The 17938-nt window shown below is 42.7% G+C and overlaps 1 protein-coding gene across 3 annotated transcripts in view; it reads right to left on the bottom strand.

Annotated features, from left to right (window-relative positions):
* abr (ABR activator of RhoGEF and GTPase) overlaps positions 1 to 17938 on the bottom strand; it is a 128801-nt gene that overhangs the window by 55223 nt on the left and 55640 nt on the right. For all 3 annotated transcript variants that reach the window (XM_083785261.1, XM_083785263.1, XM_083785262.1), the window contains 7 exons: positions 16051 to 16149; positions 13397 to 13582; positions 10444 to 10551; positions 9490 to 9538; positions 3884 to 3936; positions 2518 to 2658; positions 2114 to 2235 (listed from right to left, as the gene is read on the bottom strand). In XM_083785261.1, coding sequence (XP_083641387.1) covers positions 2114 to 2235; positions 2518 to 2658; positions 3884 to 3936; positions 9490 to 9538; positions 10444 to 10551; positions 13397 to 13582; positions 16051 to 16149 — 758 coding nt within the window. The remainder of the gene's footprint in view (positions 1 to 2113; positions 2236 to 2517; positions 2659 to 3883; positions 3937 to 9489; positions 9539 to 10443; positions 10552 to 13396; positions 13583 to 16050; positions 16150 to 17938) is intronic.

The following is a 17938-nucleotide window of genomic DNA, read 5'->3' as shown; positions in this document are numbered from 1 at the left end:
TAGGGTGAATAACACGAGAATTCCAAAGGTTACTGGGCTGGAAAGAAGCCAGAGGTTCACGTTCTGTTTGAATGCAAGAATATTAGCATTATGAATTTTAGACAAAAATATCTGCCAAAGTATTAATTATATAACTCACCCATCTACAGTATGTTAAAATTATTTGTATTACTCCAATCTGATAAACCAAAAGTTATTTGTAAATTGGTACTTTTGCAAATCGTTCTTCCTCTGTTCAAATAACGCATGCCATGCCGTCTGTATTGTATATATATATATTGTTCTGCATTTTATACTGTATAATGTCTATTTATGAATCTGCTCCACAGGTAACATGGTTAAACATTTCAACTCCCAACAACTGGCGCTCAGCGCCTCGTCGCTCTGCTGGCATTTCCTGAATAATTGTGATCCCATTGAAAACTATTTAAAACATATACTTAGAAAAAAAATGCCTTGGTTGACACAAATGGCACTCTTTTTGACACTAGCATTCACTTTGACACCCAAATACATTAATCAGTGGGCTAACTTGAGTGTGCCGACTGGATGACGGCGCATCTAATATGTGAACACCACAATAAAGGGAGAGTCTGCCATGAAACTTCAGGTTACTGTGGAATGGTTTATGGTTCAGTGTTGAGGTGGGACCCTCACCACGACTAACCCAGAGACAGAATGTAGTCTCTGTTCATGGTTAAAACCTGTGATTTTAAAGAGGAAAAGGGGCGTACGTTTATGGTTGTCATGAATTACAAAAACAATATTGTTATCACAGAGGAGGAGGTAAGGAAGGTCCAGAGGAGGCTTAATCCATCCAACAGAGCCTGCCCTCATTAAATAGAGGGTGGTAAAGTGAAGCTGAAGGACATGTGGCCCTTACAGCAGTCCTGGTAAAGATAAGTGCCACCACGCCTCCTCTCTCAGGTAAGCTCCGCTCTCTATCCATTGCAGTTTGCCTATGGGTCAAATCCTTCGCAGTCTGTACTTGAATCATAATCAAGTTAAGTATATTTTGCTGTGTTATTAGACAATATTGTGCCGACACGATAACTGATATACAGCTTTTGGATGTGTGACACTGATCATAAATAATCTGAGCTACAATGGACAACTATAACATGTAGTGCATTAGATTGAATGGGATGTTACCTAATAAAGCGTGTATAATGCTGGACGGCTGCCTTACTGCCTCTAATTGGACCGTTCACTGCTTAACCCCCGATGCGCTCTTGAACTCACCGAGATAACGCCCTAGACACATAATATGCTAATTTTCAGATTGGGTAGCTATGGCAACCATCATGAGGTTGTCATGTACACATGGCAACTGCCAATCACAGCTGGGTCCAATCTGGCTAACAGCGGTTACGCTGCTGTCAGACGTATGATAATGGATGCACTCCTGTAAATGAGATGAGATACTTCATCTCTGTGGCCTGCCATACAGCCATGCAACATACCGTAGTCACACACTATATACTCACTCACAAACACGGCTGTATTATTATACTTGTGAGGACATCAACATTTTATGACAGTGAGTTTATGTATGTCATTTGCCATTTTAACCCTAAAGCCTAATTTTAATTTACAAGCAGGCTAGCTAGACAGTATGAATCTGGCTAAACCCTAAAGCCAAAGATCTACAAGCACACAATGCATCCTGCTGTGATGTGTTCATAGATCTGATACTTTTGCTGCATGACATCAGCACTAAGGTTAAATCAGGCATTACGCCAAACCAAACCTCTAAACCTCTTTGCCTTGAGCCCAATCAGATTGATTCAGATTGGCCCCAAAAATCAATCTAATGACAGCCCCAGCTCTCCTTTCACAGTGCAAACACGGCGGGCTAAATATCAATTACATTCCCCACTTTCTTTATTGAAACATCAAGAAAACCTCAAATGCTTCAACTGAACAGAGAAGAGAAACACTAAATCTCTGCTGATGGGGTGCACCTGTTACATACCATTAAGGCTCAGTCCTTGCACAGATGCCCCGGGTTCGAGTGCTGCATGTCCTTCCCCATCTCTCTCTCCTGTCATTTCTGCCATTTTCTCTCAAAGGTCACTAAACAATTGGATGTTGACAATAAGGGTGGACCTACCCAACAGCGGTCTTCTTCATCTTGGCACAGAGCAGCAGGTCGGTGAAGAGGAAAACGTGCCGGAGCTTCCTGGTTCCCTCCGACACTTCAACCAGGAAGCCATCCTTCACCAGTTGACGAGCCTACCACAGAAGAACCACATGTCACTCCTACACACAGCCACAAACTGACAGTGGCTGTATCATGCCTGTGTCAAATAATACTGGTAAAAATATTAAATTTTTTGCTGTTTATTTATTTATTCTTTGCTTTTTAAGAAAATAATTGCAAACTCACAGGCTAGGAGGGTCTATACTAATAAGGTCTATGTTAACTGTTCAGCTAAGAAGATTTGATATCAAATACAAAATCCATGCACAATTTGGACCCCACACCCACACCCACACACACACACACACACACACCTCTCCCTTGGGCGTAGTGACAGCAGTCCTGCGAGGGTCGATCTCCTCATTGATGGAGGACAGGAAGTTCTGGGAGATCCTTAGAGCGTCCTGCAGGAGGGGGAAGTCTGGGTGGTCCTTTGGTGTGTGTTTGAGCAGGTCCTGTACAACGCAACACAACACAACACAACACAAGGTGTTTGAGCAGGTCCTGTACAACGCAACACAACACAACACAAGGTGTTTGAACAGGTCCTGTACAACGCAACACAACACAACACAAGGTGTTTGAACAGGTCCTGTACAACGCAACACAACACAACACAAGGTGTTTGAACAGGTCCTGTACAACGCAACACAACACAAGGTGTTTGAACAGGTCCTGTACAACGCAACACAACACAACACAAGGTGTTTGAGCAGGTCCTGTGCAACGCAACACAACACAACACAAGGTGTTTGAGCAGGTCCTAATCAGTATGTAGCTTATAATGTCTCTGAAAAAATGATGTCCTCTCTGTTAACAGTTTGACTGTTTTTTACGATTAACCCGCATTTTAATCAACCCCCCTTCACTGCCGAGATTGTTGTATTACCTTTAGAGCACACGCTGAATTATTTGGGCTTTTAATCCGCGAAAATCGAGCGAAAATAGCTCCCCCCGTTTGTTATGAACGATCGAACCACCCGCCATCTTGCTACACCGAGAAGAGGCAGCACAGGACCCGCCTCCATGAGGCGTTGAACCCAATGCGTTTGCATTGGCCTCAATTTCCCAGAAGCCCTAGCAGCTCACAGCATGTGACGATTTCCGGTTCATTGTCAACACGAAATGCACCTCCTCTCTTCCTAAGCGGCGAAAAAGAATTTTCTTTTTTTTGTTTACATTACGGCGGATTAAACACATAAAACAAAAGTCGCGTAAGTCTTTTATGGCAGCGACATTAACCTGGAGTAATCCATTCGCGGCACGGAAACTGTTAAGATGAGTGAGTACATTTTTTAAAATTTGCATCCGAGTGATTGGTAATCTCTTCATTCACCAACTATTTCACATAACAGCTAATAGATAACATTCTTTCAGAGACATAATCTCATTTCTCCATTTTGGTGGTTTGAGCTTCCTCATCATGCTGCAACAGCGAGCTGAAGCCACCGTTGGTCATATCGATTCTTCTGTCACCAGTTTTCACATGAGATGACGTGTACTATTGCAACCAACAGTCGTTTGTTGCACTGGTTTCGCCCCATTGGATTATTTTCTGTATTTGTCATGGCCATTTGCCCATACGCATAAAGAAAAATATAAGAAAGAAAAAAGTACCGTTTGTGTCTTGACACATTATGACAGTGCATGTGACGTGTTCATGTTGTCTACAGTACTCACATGAAGGACCAGGGTGCTTCTGGTCACACGATCAATGGGTTTATACAGCAACGCTGTGGAGAGAAGGGAAAAGAGTAAAGGTCTGACTCTCACACACACACACACACACACACACACACACACACACACACACACACACACACACGGTTCTCTGAGGTAGGAGGTTTAGACAGCATGGCACGGTGCGTGGTCATACTGTATGAGGCTTCACAAACCCAGAACACATTCATTGCTAAACAGGGGGGGGGGGGCACTTCCACTCAACTCACATCATGATGAACTGAATGCCTGTTGGTCTGAAAATGAGGCTTTGACTGACCCAAGAAGAATGTAAAAGATGATGACTGACTTTGGCCAAAGACAACTATAGAGTTCATCTGATGTTCTATAGACTGTGGAGGAGGAATGCAGTGATTCAATACCGCAATATGGAGGTAAACTGCACAGACACGAACGTGCGCATGTGCGGTGCACGCACGCGCATGTGCGGCACACACACACACACACACACACACACACACACACACACACACACACACACACACACACACACACACAGCTGAGTAGACAGGCTGTTTAACATGCTAGTCCATCGCTAGGCTTGGCGCTGCGCTAAGGTTCTCATTGGCTCCGGTACAGTTTGCTTCCATTGCAAATTTGGGCCGCCTGCTACTAGGTAAGCTTCACTGTGCTGAGTATGTGAATGACAGTTTACATTAAACAGCATCGACAGAGGGCTTCATTTTTCAACGTACACATTCATGCACATCAACAGCACAGGAACCATGTCCACACACATTGTTATTCTTTCTTGCAGTTTTAAACTTCACGTCACATAGGGCTGATTTCCCGGGGATCCAGGCTGCTGAGGCTGTGTGAGCGTCTATAGACCTGACGTCTATGACAGCGTTAGGCAACTCCTATTTATTATTGCGACCAAAGGTCGCAGTTAACTATAGAATTTTGCGATTTTCATCACTCAAAACCCCCATACATGGGGAAAGCCCTGTCACTCAAAATCCCCATACATGGGGAAAGCCCCCATGTATTGTGACCAGGTCTCGTGACATCACTATGGCATCAAACATACATAGGGGACATAGGGACACACGAAGCCAGTCATTTGAGCGATGTGCACCACTCAAAAATAAGGCATAGTAGAATATAGAATGGTATACTAGAAGAAGGGTGGGCTCCACCACACAGCCAGGTCAGTTGGGGCAATATATCTGGTGCATCACAGGAGAAGGACAATAGAATCTCAATAGAATGTTAGGCCTATACCTTTGTGTCAAAAGCTGCAGTAGACTGAGAGAACTTCAGGGCATAGCGCACTGCAGTACAAGACTCATTATGGCATCCAACCATATTATTATTATAATATTTGACATGACACGAACAACGTAAACAGACATTCACTCGCGAGTGATGCCACAACACAGGAAATAGAACTGAACGAACAGGTGAATGAATCATTTTAGTGAACTGTACTGAATATTTGTGGTGTACTCCACCCTCCACTTGAGTTGTCCAAAAAAAATTGATATGTATAGTTAACATTACAGTTAGCATTCTTGGCATTGATGGCCCTTCTTAACACATAACAGATATTACATGTCTCCTGTCTCTGTGTTGACACACAGCATCCAATGGTGCAAAATCCTTCTGCACCATTTCTCTAGCCTCCTACTATAAAGCAGGAACCTATAGAGTATGTCTGCAATCTACTGCAATCAATTATTGTTCCATACAGCAACATACAGTATATAGATACTACTGTACCTCAGTCTCAGTGCGAAAAGGTCCACGCACACGACACGAGAGGTGAAAAAGACTCGGCAACGGCTCTACTGCCGGGGCATTCTACAACAGTACCATCAAGAGCGTCCTGACGAGTGGCACCACCGCTTGGTATGTGAACTGTACTGTCTGTCCTGACGAGTGGCACCACCGCTTGGTATGTGAACTGTACTGTCTGTCCTGACGAGTGGCACCATCGCTTGGTATGTGAACTGTACTGTCTGTCCTGACGAGTGGCACCATCGCTTGGTATGTGAACTGTACTGTCTGTCCTGACGAGTGGCACCACCGCTTGGTATGTGAACTGTACTGTCTGTCCTGCAAAGCTCTGCAGAGAGTGCTGCGGGCAGCCCAGAGAATCCTAGGTGATTTTACATCCCTCCAAGGAAGCTTATGAGGAAAGGTCGCCAACATAATTTTCTCTACCCTGCAATTCGAGCCGGCAGATTCGTCACACTGGGTGGAAAACTGCTGAAGGAACTCTGGTGTAACACATTGAGTGGACAAGCATTATGAACAAACACTTTTTCTGAATGATTGAGACCAATGTAAAATAATCGCTTCTGGAAAATAAAAGGACATAATATGTCCCTGGTGTCCAGTCACGTGACTCACATTAGCTTCCTTGCCTCCCTCCAGGAGTATCATCAGGGACAGACATCACCCCAACAACAGCCTGTTCAAACCAATGCTGATCCCTCGACCTGGTCAAGCCATAAAGGAGTATCATGACTTAGTGTCCTAAGACTGTGGCCTGTGCTTATACTGATGCACATTTAATGTGTTTAGGACTTCCATTCAGACTTCTAAGCAAGTGAGTAGTGACATGGTGGTGCTATGGTTTTATTTTAAATATGTGAACAACTGAACATATTATGCCAATATACTGTATGGCAAGTATATATGCAGAATATATGCCATATTATACCTTGTATTTAATATGTTGGACATTGTTAGCACAGTCTGACAGTCTGCCACACCCATTTGAGCATGTAACACATGTCTATGATCTGTCTCAATGAGCTGGACATGCTTGAACCAGTGCTTCAACACACTGAGCGATTGCTCAGGGCCTTTACAGCGGCCATTTTGTTCCAACTTCAAAAAACGAATTAGCCAATTCTAGTAGGTCATTATGGTGCAGATAGCTAGTCCTCATATGGATAAGATATAGAAAGCATCTGAGAGCAGCTCTAAGTGCGACAGCGAGAGAGCAGAGGGGCAGAGAAGATGAGAAGAAATCAGAACTCAGGCACAAGTTATTGGAAGTCGATCAGCCATCACAGCAGGTTGTCCCAATTCTCAAGACTTGGCCAAAGGACAGAGAGGTTACTCTGTGGAAACACGTGGACATGACCCATTTGGGCCCGGGTTTTTTTCCCCCTTGATTCTGCCAACCAGTCAGCCACTGAACAGTGCAAGATACAGGAGATATATGATGGGGTACATGAAGAGGTAAAATAGAGAAAGTTTGGGGGAAGAAGTTATTGGAACAGAAGCAAAGAATTGTGGTGTACAATTACACTCACCACCAATTATCAGACCATTTGCTGTGATTGAATAATGTAGAAGAAGACAAGATGCAAAGATGGGAAGAAGGATGCATAGAAAGAAAGGAACACTGCATAATAAATAAATGACTATGAAAGGAAGGAAGGAAGGAAGGAAGGAAGGAAGGAAGGAAGGAAGGAAGGAAGGAAGGAAGGTAGGAAGGAAGGAAGCACATAGTAATAATGGTCTAATTAATGATGAAAGAGGAGAGAAATAATGGTTTAATTAGCCTAGTGATTACCGATTAGTGAAGAAAATGAAGGAGGGAGGAAGCAAAGTCAAAAGTACAGATGGGTGGATGAATCATCACTGACACACTTCTCTGTACAACATCTGACTTACATACACAAACCAACACAAGCTAGAGGAAATCCTTCAATTACATTGACAGATAATTAAGGGGACAGCAATGGTAATCCAAGTGTCCACCTCGGGGGGCTGTTAAAGGTTGATTGTTATGGGAGCAGGAAGCTAGTGAGCTGCAGTCCTTCCGTGCGACTGTGAGCTGACTGTGATGTACACCATTCTCTCTGTGGTGTACAGTGCACCATTCTGTCTGTGGTGTACACCATTTTGTCTGTGGTGTACACCAGTGTGGTCTGTGTACTGTTGGTGTGTGGCGGTTGTGATACAGAGCTATGGAGGATTTAGCTACCACGCATAAATTAACAGACAGGTTCACAGGTACATTGCTGCTGATACTGACACATGCATGTACAGCGAGAGCTTGTTAATACATGAATGCACCACTTTCTCTTCTAACAAAAAAGACATCCTTCAAAAAGTGATAGTGACTTCTAACTTCTTAACACGGCTTCCTTTGTTTAATGCACTTGCTCTCTCTTTCATTCATTTTCCAATTTGCCTTATTTATTGTAGATTTGGTTTAGTCCACAAAACAAATCAACACTTCAGAAAGCTGACAGAGCAAATTGCACAGGAATTGTAATTCACATAAACACGTTTGTTGTCCAATCAATACTGGCACTAAGTATTCCCTATGAAGTGCAGTGTGAGGCAGACAGCCCTTATACAGACAACGTGCTTTGCTTCTAAACTCTCACCCACCACCCACCCTCTCTCCCACACACAAACACACACACACACACACACACACACACAGAGAGAAGAAGAGTCTTTGTTCTTGAATAAAACTCTTTCATCCCTGCATACGTTCCCTCTCTCCTCGCCTGTCCTGTCACTCTCCCCTCCCTCGCTCCTTATTTCCTCTCCTTAATGTGTTGAGATGAGACGTGTCTCTGCTTGGGTTTTTGTAACGGCTCCGGGAGCATCCTAATATAGGAGCATCTATGTACACTTCTACACAATCTATGTAGCTACATCATCTCCAATAGATCTCCGTTCCACAAAACACACACACACACACACACACACACACACACACACACACACACACACACACACACACACACACACACAGTCTTATACGCTGGAACGTACGCAGTTTGTTCATTCCTTATGATACAAAGCCTCTAAATGCACATCAGAGATTAAGATATCCCAACTCCCAACAAGCGGCTCTTTCTGATATACCCGACAGCTTGGAGTGACAATCACAGAACAGCACACTGCCCTAACTTCATTAAACGCACACAACATAGCACTTACACACTATACATATCCTTTGCATCAAAAACAGATAAAACATCATCTATACAATTTGTCCAAATTAAAACAGCAGTAGACGGACGTCACGGACGGCATCATGCAAGTTGTTACCGTATGTGCAGTTACAACACAGTCTGAGGACCAGTAGCACCTCCATATCTCCTGTCCTGTTCTCTAGCTTTGCGTCTCCCCACTCTGCTCCTCTCTCAAAGACAGAGAGAGCGTGAGAGAGTTTAAGACGGAGAGAGAGAGAGAGAGAGAGAGAGAGAGAGAGAGAGAGGCAGAAGCCGAGTGCGCTCACACATGCGCCAGCATCCCTTCCAACGCCTGCCGCTGCATACACAAGTACTGTAGAAGAAGCTAGGCTGGTGTCTTAAAAGGGCTGAGGGAACTGTTGTGCACGTGTGCGTGTGTGTGTGTGTGTGTGTGTGTGTGTGTGTGTGTGTGTGTGTGTGTGTGTGTGTGTGTGTGTGCGTGCGTGTGTGTTTGTGGGGGGCGGGTTAAAGTATCATCCCAGTCTCTCACACACAGACAGACAGAGATGGACAGGTGGAGGTACGCATGCACACTCACACACGTGCGCATACACACACAAAATAAAATTATATATATACTTGCACACTTACCCTCCATGGTACAATCGCCTGAATATTTAGGTCCTTTTACTTTGAAATTCTGAAAACAAAAGGATTGCATTGATCACTTTTCTTGGTGATACACTCCCACCCTCACAAAACACACACACATACACACAAAAGAGCACTTTGAACTACACAAGAATCAGTGACTTTCTCATAACTGTAGCAAATCTTTCTTTAAGTAATGTTACACAAGGCAAGATCATGTAAACAATTAGTTGCATAACTTGAGCAACTGTTTTTGTGGATTTTTCATTTTCTCCTTAATTTAATCATTGCCAATCCCCCCATGTGTATAGTCCCCATCATTGCCAGGTGTTGATATTTTCTGATACACGTGCAGTATCCAGATGATTCTCTTTGCATGCGTTTCTCTTTGAGTGCATTTCCATCAAGCCCTGTTTTAGCACATTACACCTAAAATGTGAATAAGTCTTAAGTTTTCACAAAATACTTTTGCGCTTGAAGGAGGTGGATTTTCAGTTAGCGCAGCGACAGAAATGACTCTACCCTGGAGGTTCCCACAGAACCAAAATGCCAATATTGTGTTTGTTGGAGCGCCCGGCCAAACCAAAGGCACCGTGGAGGAATCGAACCAGCTAGAAACTATTACCAATGCAACACCCAGATGCTTGACTTGACTGCTAATATGACAGCAATCAGTGCAGAGTGCACCAATCATGACCAATGGTTCTGAGTCCTGGTATTCAGGACTCCAGTACAGATCTTCCATCCTACCAGCAAGTTCATTGCATTTACATAGTATCTCTGTTATTCTAGATGTCTAATCAGGGACTAGTTGAACCCGACATACATTGCCAGGTGAATGAAATTAACAGAAACCAACAGTCGCAAAAGGACAAATCGCCACTGAATCCCATGTATGTGTCACTGGTAGTAGCATTCAAGTGCGTTATCGTATATGGTGTCTGGACAACCTACCTCAGAAATCTTCTGGAACTGGCTGTTGGCCTGGCTGCATTTCACTAAGGTCTCAAGGGCCACCTTGTAGTTATCTACAAAGGCCTTGTACACTCCCAGCTGGCTGGCCTGGAGAGAACACAGATAACAATTATCAAGTAGAACTATTGTTTTTTATTATTATCATTACCATCCAAGGCACCAAACGAACACATAGGGGCTTGTTGTTTTCAGGGATCCAGAATAAAGTGAATGAGACAGACACACCTCTGTTTCACTATGAAATCATTAAGACAAATAATGTGATAGTTATGAGTAAAGCTGTAATATGTATTTGGCATGAGGAAAATGTTATCAAAGGAGTGCCAAAAATATGACTTCTTTATCAAAGCAGGTAATTTATCTTGGCATACCTGTGCTATACTTTAAGATTTGTAATGGGACTATGGTGGACTGAATTAATGAATTTCATTTCCCATTAGAATACATTGTGAAACATAGCAATTTTGAAAAAGCTCTGGACTCAGCAGCAAACATGGAGTTGCTTCACTAATGCTCATCTCCTACACCTCTGTTTCACTATGAAATATCACAAAGATAGCCAAATGTAATTTCAGCTCGACTTTAATGAGATGTTAGATGTACTAAGATGACCATTTGAGGATTATAATGCAGGCGTGTTTGTACCACTAAAATCATTAAGACAAATAATGTGATAGTTATGAGTAAAGCTGTAATATGTATTTGGCATGAGGAAAATGTTATCAAAGGGGTACCAAAAATATGACTTCTTTATCAAAGCAGGTAATTTATCTTGGCATACCTGGGCTATACTTTAAGATTTGTAATGGGACTATGGTGGACTGAATGAATGAATTTAATTTCCCATTAGAATACATTGTGAAACATAGCAATTTTGAAAAAGCTCTGGACTCAGCAGCAAACATGGAGTTGCTTCACTAATGCTCATCTCCTACACAACACACACGTACGCACATTTGTGAGTCTTTTTGGTGGCTGAAGAGTCTAATCCTGGATTGTCAGATGCGGTTCCAGACTGGGCATTTAAAAGTGGTACTGAGGGGAGCAGGGGTGGCTTTGCGGGCATGCTTCTTTTTCTGGGTGATGGTCAGTCCCATTCTTCCGTATGCAGTTACAGCTGCCGACTGCAGAGAGAGTGTTTTATAGGGCCTCTGGTGTGGCCTACCAGAGCTGCCTGGTAGGTTACCAATTACCGTCAAGCCTTAAGTTACCATCAATGGTCAATGGTGACCCAAGCCTTAAGTCAATGCTGCTGACCCAAGCCTTAAGTCAATGGTGACCCAAGCCTTAAGTCAGACTCCAGCCTGCTTCTCCTTCTTGCCACAGCAGGTGCATGTTCAATGTGTAAAATACCTTTGACAGGTCTAAGCGGTTAAGACATACAGTCCTCTGAGTGGATTTCTAAATATTTTAGCATGTAAAATAAAAGCAGCAAGAGACTTGTTTTTTCAACAGCCGCTGCATAAAAGCCTAAGATATGTGGGAAAACAATTGTAACAGCGACTGGCTTTTATCCCGTCTCAATTCCTGTTCCTGTGTCTTGACGCCCCCTGTCCATAAACGGTGGGGAACAGACTGACTAATTATACGGCCATCTGTACAACCTTCACACTATTAGCCTGACTAAATGTTTAGTCACCACATAACATGTACGTACACACATACAGTACACTGATTCATGTACACACACAGCCCAGATGGGAGTGGATGACTTTACTGATGGATACCAGTTGGTGGTGGGCCTTTTTAAAAGAAAGGTGTGTATGTGTGTGTGTGTGTGTGTGTGTGTGTGTGTGTGAGAGCACGTGTGTGTGTGTGTGTGTGTGTGTGTGTGTGTGTGTGTGTGTGTGTGAGCACGTGTGTGTGTGTGTGTGTGTGTGTGTGTGTGTGTGAGAGCACGTGTGTGTGTGTGTGTGTGTGTGTGTGTGTGTGTGTGTGTGAGAGCACGTGTGTGTGTGTGTGTGTGTGTGTGTGTGATAAGAGGGAAAGAAACCTTTCCCTAACATGATGGGAACTATGCTAATAAATTAAGTATTTATCTCGTGATATCTTCATTAACTGTTTTAGTCTGGTATTCCATTTGAAAATTATATTAAATTATATTTTCAAAATAATAATACACCAATAAAAATCAAAACTGGCCCAACTGTTTTGGATGACAGCAGTAGCTACAGTAGCTGGCAATGGCAAGGAAGCCAAGGAAAAACTTCTGTTGTAATTCTTTATAATGTAGTGGAAAAATGCAGATGTCTCAGAGTCAGACTGCAATCCATCCATCCCTAAACAATCTATAATACAATGGAATAGATACTTGCATATATTAACACTAACACAAAGACATACACAGTAATAAAAATAAAAATTATGGATCCTTATATAGTAGGTTCTACAATTTGATATTGCTGTTTAAATGTTCAGGGATTAACTCAATTATTAGTCCACCAATGAGCATGCCTGGTGAACACAACCTTAACCACACCAAATCCAAGCTACGCTCAACTAAAATGAACTAAGTAACCGAACGATAATTCCCCTTGTGGGAATTATGGTAAACAAAGAATTCTACCCATTTCCCTTCGGGGATTAATAAAGTATATCTCATCTCACATTACCACTACTATGCCACGCAAACCATCACAACCAGCAGTGTTGTATAAAGTAAACTGTAAAACAGCTGTAGTTGGTGAAGCTACAGTAACCACAGCTAGCTTGAGCCATACACAAACACTGATACACTGTTGTTACGTTCTGCGTTGTCCTGTTAAAATGACAGCACATTATTCAGTACAAATGTGACAGAATGGTGATAAAGCACAGCACACAGCACACAGCACACACACACACACACACACACACACACACACACACACACACACACACACACACACACACACACACAGAAGCAGAGGCTGAAACAGAAACACCATCTCACCAGTTTCTGGAAGAGGTGTCCCACGGTGACCTTCTCGTCCCACTGCTGGATGTTGGGAGAAAGGGCGTCGTAGAACTCCTTGTGGATTTCAAAGATGTCCTGGATCTTGTAGAAGATGGTCTCAATCTGCTGGACGGTTAGCACCGGTTGGGACGAGGTGGCCGCTGCCTTAAGAGGACGCATGGGCTGGGGGAATGAGAGAGAGAAATCATATGATATTGCAGTAGGGTCACGAAATAATTCAAAAATATATACAGTATAGGCCTATCAAAGTAATTAATTAACAATTGGAAATATCACTATTGATATATTCATATTTGAAGCAGAGGACATTAAGTACTGTGACCTTTAGCAATGAAGAAAGACAGTAAATCTTATGCCAAACTGCAATTAGGAGGATCCCAAAGATCATAAAATACAAACAGGGGCCTGAGGAGGATAGCCTGGAAACCAGATAAATCACAAGACATCACAAGACGCAAGATGTTTTTAAATATCTGGCGAGATTGGTCTGACACTCCTCAGTTTGTATTATATTTAGCTCACCCCAGAGTTGCGGGTGACCAATCAGAGTCCAACATTTACTGTAAAGTGAGACTTTTTGTAACAGCCTGTCGAAGAATTCTGAGAAGTAAACATTTAATATCCCTAAAGCCCTAACCACACCAGAGGGGCGACATGCAACTCCTTGCCACCATTATTGCCAATGGCATGTTGCAAGGAGTTGCATTGTGTGGTTTGTTTTGTTACAAGGAGTTGCAGTGGTGTGGATTGGGCCTTATAATGTATCTTTTAGTTTGCCTAAAATGAAGTAACCTTTGGACTTGCTCATCATTGCACTTCTTTAGTGACGATTCACATGATTGTTGTGTATTATGAAATCTATTTGACTTCCTTGTCTTGTTTGCTCACCTATCACTAGTACTGTTCTTAGACAGTAGTGACTGTTTCTTCAGCTCGTTATCTGAACTAAACAATCAATGGAACCTCATGTGACCTCAGGTTCTAGGCTACTCTGCTAGGACAATCGCACTCTCTGAGTGATAGGCAGTGTTTCGTGAGAAGTTTGTGCCGGGATTTACGTGACATGAAGTGTAAAATCGTCAACAAGGGTAACGCAAATGCAACAGGGATAAAATAAGGGAAGAGGTTTCATTTGAAGAGGAACAGGCCGAAGCCCAGAGGGCGTTCGTGCCGGGCTTGGGCCATGACTAGGACGGCGCGGCCGCATGGGCCTAGTAACCATAAACCCATATATTAGGTATGTCACTATATATATATATATATATATATATATATATATATATATATATATATATATATATATATATATATATATTAGGGCTGTCAAAGTTAACGCACTATTAACTAGTTAACTCACAATCCTTTTAACGGCACTATTTTTTTAACGCACGATTAACGCACTATGAAGTTTGACAGAATGGTTGAGAGATGCATGGCAATTTTACACTGAAGAGTTGAATAATTGTTAAACAGCTGCATTACTTAAGTTAATTTAAGTCTACACAATTAGAAAACTTAGAAAACATGTTATTTTGATCAACATGGCCTGTTATCTCTCGTAATGGTACCATTGGCCAACATCAATACAGTTCTTTAGTTTGGGTCTGGAAGGCTAAATGTCATCAAATGGTGGTCCGTGGCTCAAATGCAGAATAAATAATCGACCTTGATATGAAAAATCTTGAAAACCACTGATTTACGGTATATTTAGAACGGATAAAAAATATGCGATTAATTTGCGATTAATCACAGTTAACTATGGACAATCATGCGATTAATCAGATTAAATATTTTAATCGATTGACAGCCCTAATATATATATATATATATATATATATATATACACTGTATATATATATATTGCACACACACACATATAAACACACAAGTGTGTGTGTGCACTGTGCACGCACACACTACACAAACAGATACAGAGATCTATTATTGGCACAAAAGGGCCACATATAGACAGGTACAATAGGTAATCTGACAAAGCCCTCGACACTATGACTCGCACATATTAAATATAAATGTATACAGACACAAGAAAGCTACTGTACAATGGTATTTACTGTAAGCAGTCAAATATACAGCAGGTGAAAATACACAGTGTTTTGTGAGCGGTTGAACAGAAGAGAAGGAGGTACTATAGTAGGGTGTCATGTAACAATGCAGAGTGCCGTGTGTGTGCCGTAGGTCAATATGGCTATGATGAGACATCGACTCTGCACTGTGAGTGCATGTGTGCGTTAGTGGCATGGACACACCCTGTTCACTAACCCCCACGTGTGGCTTTGGGTTACCGTATACGACGTACAATGATGCTTGAGACAGCAGAGGCCCAAACTGTGTTGCTTTGTGAATGTTCATTTCCGGTTTCATTTTGAAACGGCTAAAACAGTCAAATAGAGTAGGTGGCGCTACGTTACAGAGGGTTCAGCGTGAGGCTGGTGCAGAGAGACAGGACGTGACATCATGCCTTAGCTGGCAGGGAGAGCAAACTCATATTGTCCAGTAACGGTTTTCAGGAAACATCCAATTGTGGTCCTGTTTTCAGCAGGAGCAGTAACCACTAATGGAACTCAGTCAGCCCGTTGCTGCTCCTGCATTTGTGTGTTGTTGGGTCTCACCGTCAGCAGAGCCTCCAGCTGGTTGATGTAGATCTCTTCACTGGCCAAGAAGCCAGACAACACCAGCTTCTTCATCTCCAGTCCCTTCTCTATGTCTCCCTGCAGGATGGACACACACACACACACACACACACACACACACACACACACACACACACACACACACACACACACACACACACACACACACACACACACACACACACACACACACACACACACGATCCAGCAGTTAGATTTAACAGTGTAAGTTACAGTATACTACAGTCCGGTCAATGTTTGTTGGCATGAGGCTCACACATGCCCCGTTTAAAACAGGATTATGATGTCAGTCTGTTGGATGCCTGTACAATATCTTCTGCCACGGACCGTTCACAATATCACAAAAATTTCCACATTGGCACAGCATGGTTAGATACAGTAAGCAAGCACCTATAATAAAATATCCCCCCCCCCCCCATCCCCTGCCACATAAAGGGCAGTTGTTTATTGGGAAGGCTTACACATCTAAACAAATTCTCAATGGCCCACTTCCTTTGTGGAAAGTCTCTCTCTTTGCAAGTCCTTCCATAAACGAGTGCTGTGGTATTTTGGACTTCAGGAACAGGGAAGTTACCACCCTCGCTGTGACCAATAACAATAATACAGTTTTTTTTAAACCGGAGGAAAGACTAAAATCCCATACTGAAAAGAAGACGCCGTTGCCTCAAAGCTAAGCAAAACAAGAGCCCTTATAAAAATTCATATGGCGATATAAATAGCTGCAAGCGGTGAGTCAGCGGTCTAACATGCTAATATGGGAATGTTAAAGATATGAAGGTGTCATAGATAGATAGAATACTTTATTGGCAGTTTTAAGAAAATTACAGAAAATGACATCATTTAAAAAAACGCCAAATGGACTTAGACACAAAAAAGCCTTTGCTTGTTTCCATTGTGGTCCACTTTGTAACATGAAACTATACACATACAGTACATACTGTACAGACAAAACAACCATGGAACATATAATAAACTAGAAAAAGTCTCCAGGTCTCCACCAGGAGGATAGGAGTGTTTGTAAATAATTACTTGAGTAAGCATAAGAAAGTATGTAGTAGAGTTAATATTAATACAATCTGAATTATTATTTAAACTAGAGAGACTGTGTACCAATTTGCGCGATGTTTGGACAAAATCTGTAGGTGTACTGTGCAAAAACTTGTTTTGTATAGCGCCACCTCCTGGTGGCGCTATAACAGGCCGTTCTGGAAATTTTGGGGCAGAGGTTCATCGTTGGCATCCAGGGAGTGTGTGTGCAAAATGTGGCATCGACCGGGTTAACGGTGCCGGAGATTAGCTGCTCACGGACACACACACGGACGGACATCAAATCAGGAACGTCACAGATGCTGCTCAGAAGACATACAGATGCTTGAAGATGGCCGTGGACCACAAGGGGTGATCCATGGACCACACAAGCTACCTACTACACATAAGCCAGGGACTGACCACTCACGGCTAGGTCACCGGTACGACACGTATCATGATACAGGGTTCACGATACGATACGATATATAATATTGCGATATTGTATTGTATGGCAGTGTCACACTGACCGAGAATATCCGATCTACAAGCTCACAGGGATCAATTAACAGCTGACAAATCACTCCCCTAACCCCGTCGCAGACAGAGGTGTCCCTCTGCCCTGATGGACATCAACATAAACAGGTGTCCCTCTGCCCTGATGGACATCAACATAAACAGGTGTCCCTCTGCTCTGATGGACATCAACATAAACAGGTGTCCCTCTGCCCTGATGGACATCAACATAAACAGGTGTCCCTCTGCCCTGATGGACATCAACATAAACAGTGGAACACCCAAAATACAGCCAGTGACACCA

Source organism: Protomyctophum parallelum (genome assembly GCF_964188405.1).
Source record: "Protomyctophum parallelum genome assembly, chromosome: 1".
Lineage (NCBI taxonomy): Eukaryota > Metazoa > Chordata > Actinopteri > Myctophiformes > Myctophidae > Protomyctophum > Protomyctophum parallelum.
Note: the sequence above shows the minus strand (reverse complement) of the source record. Positions and strands in the feature narration are given on the sequence as shown.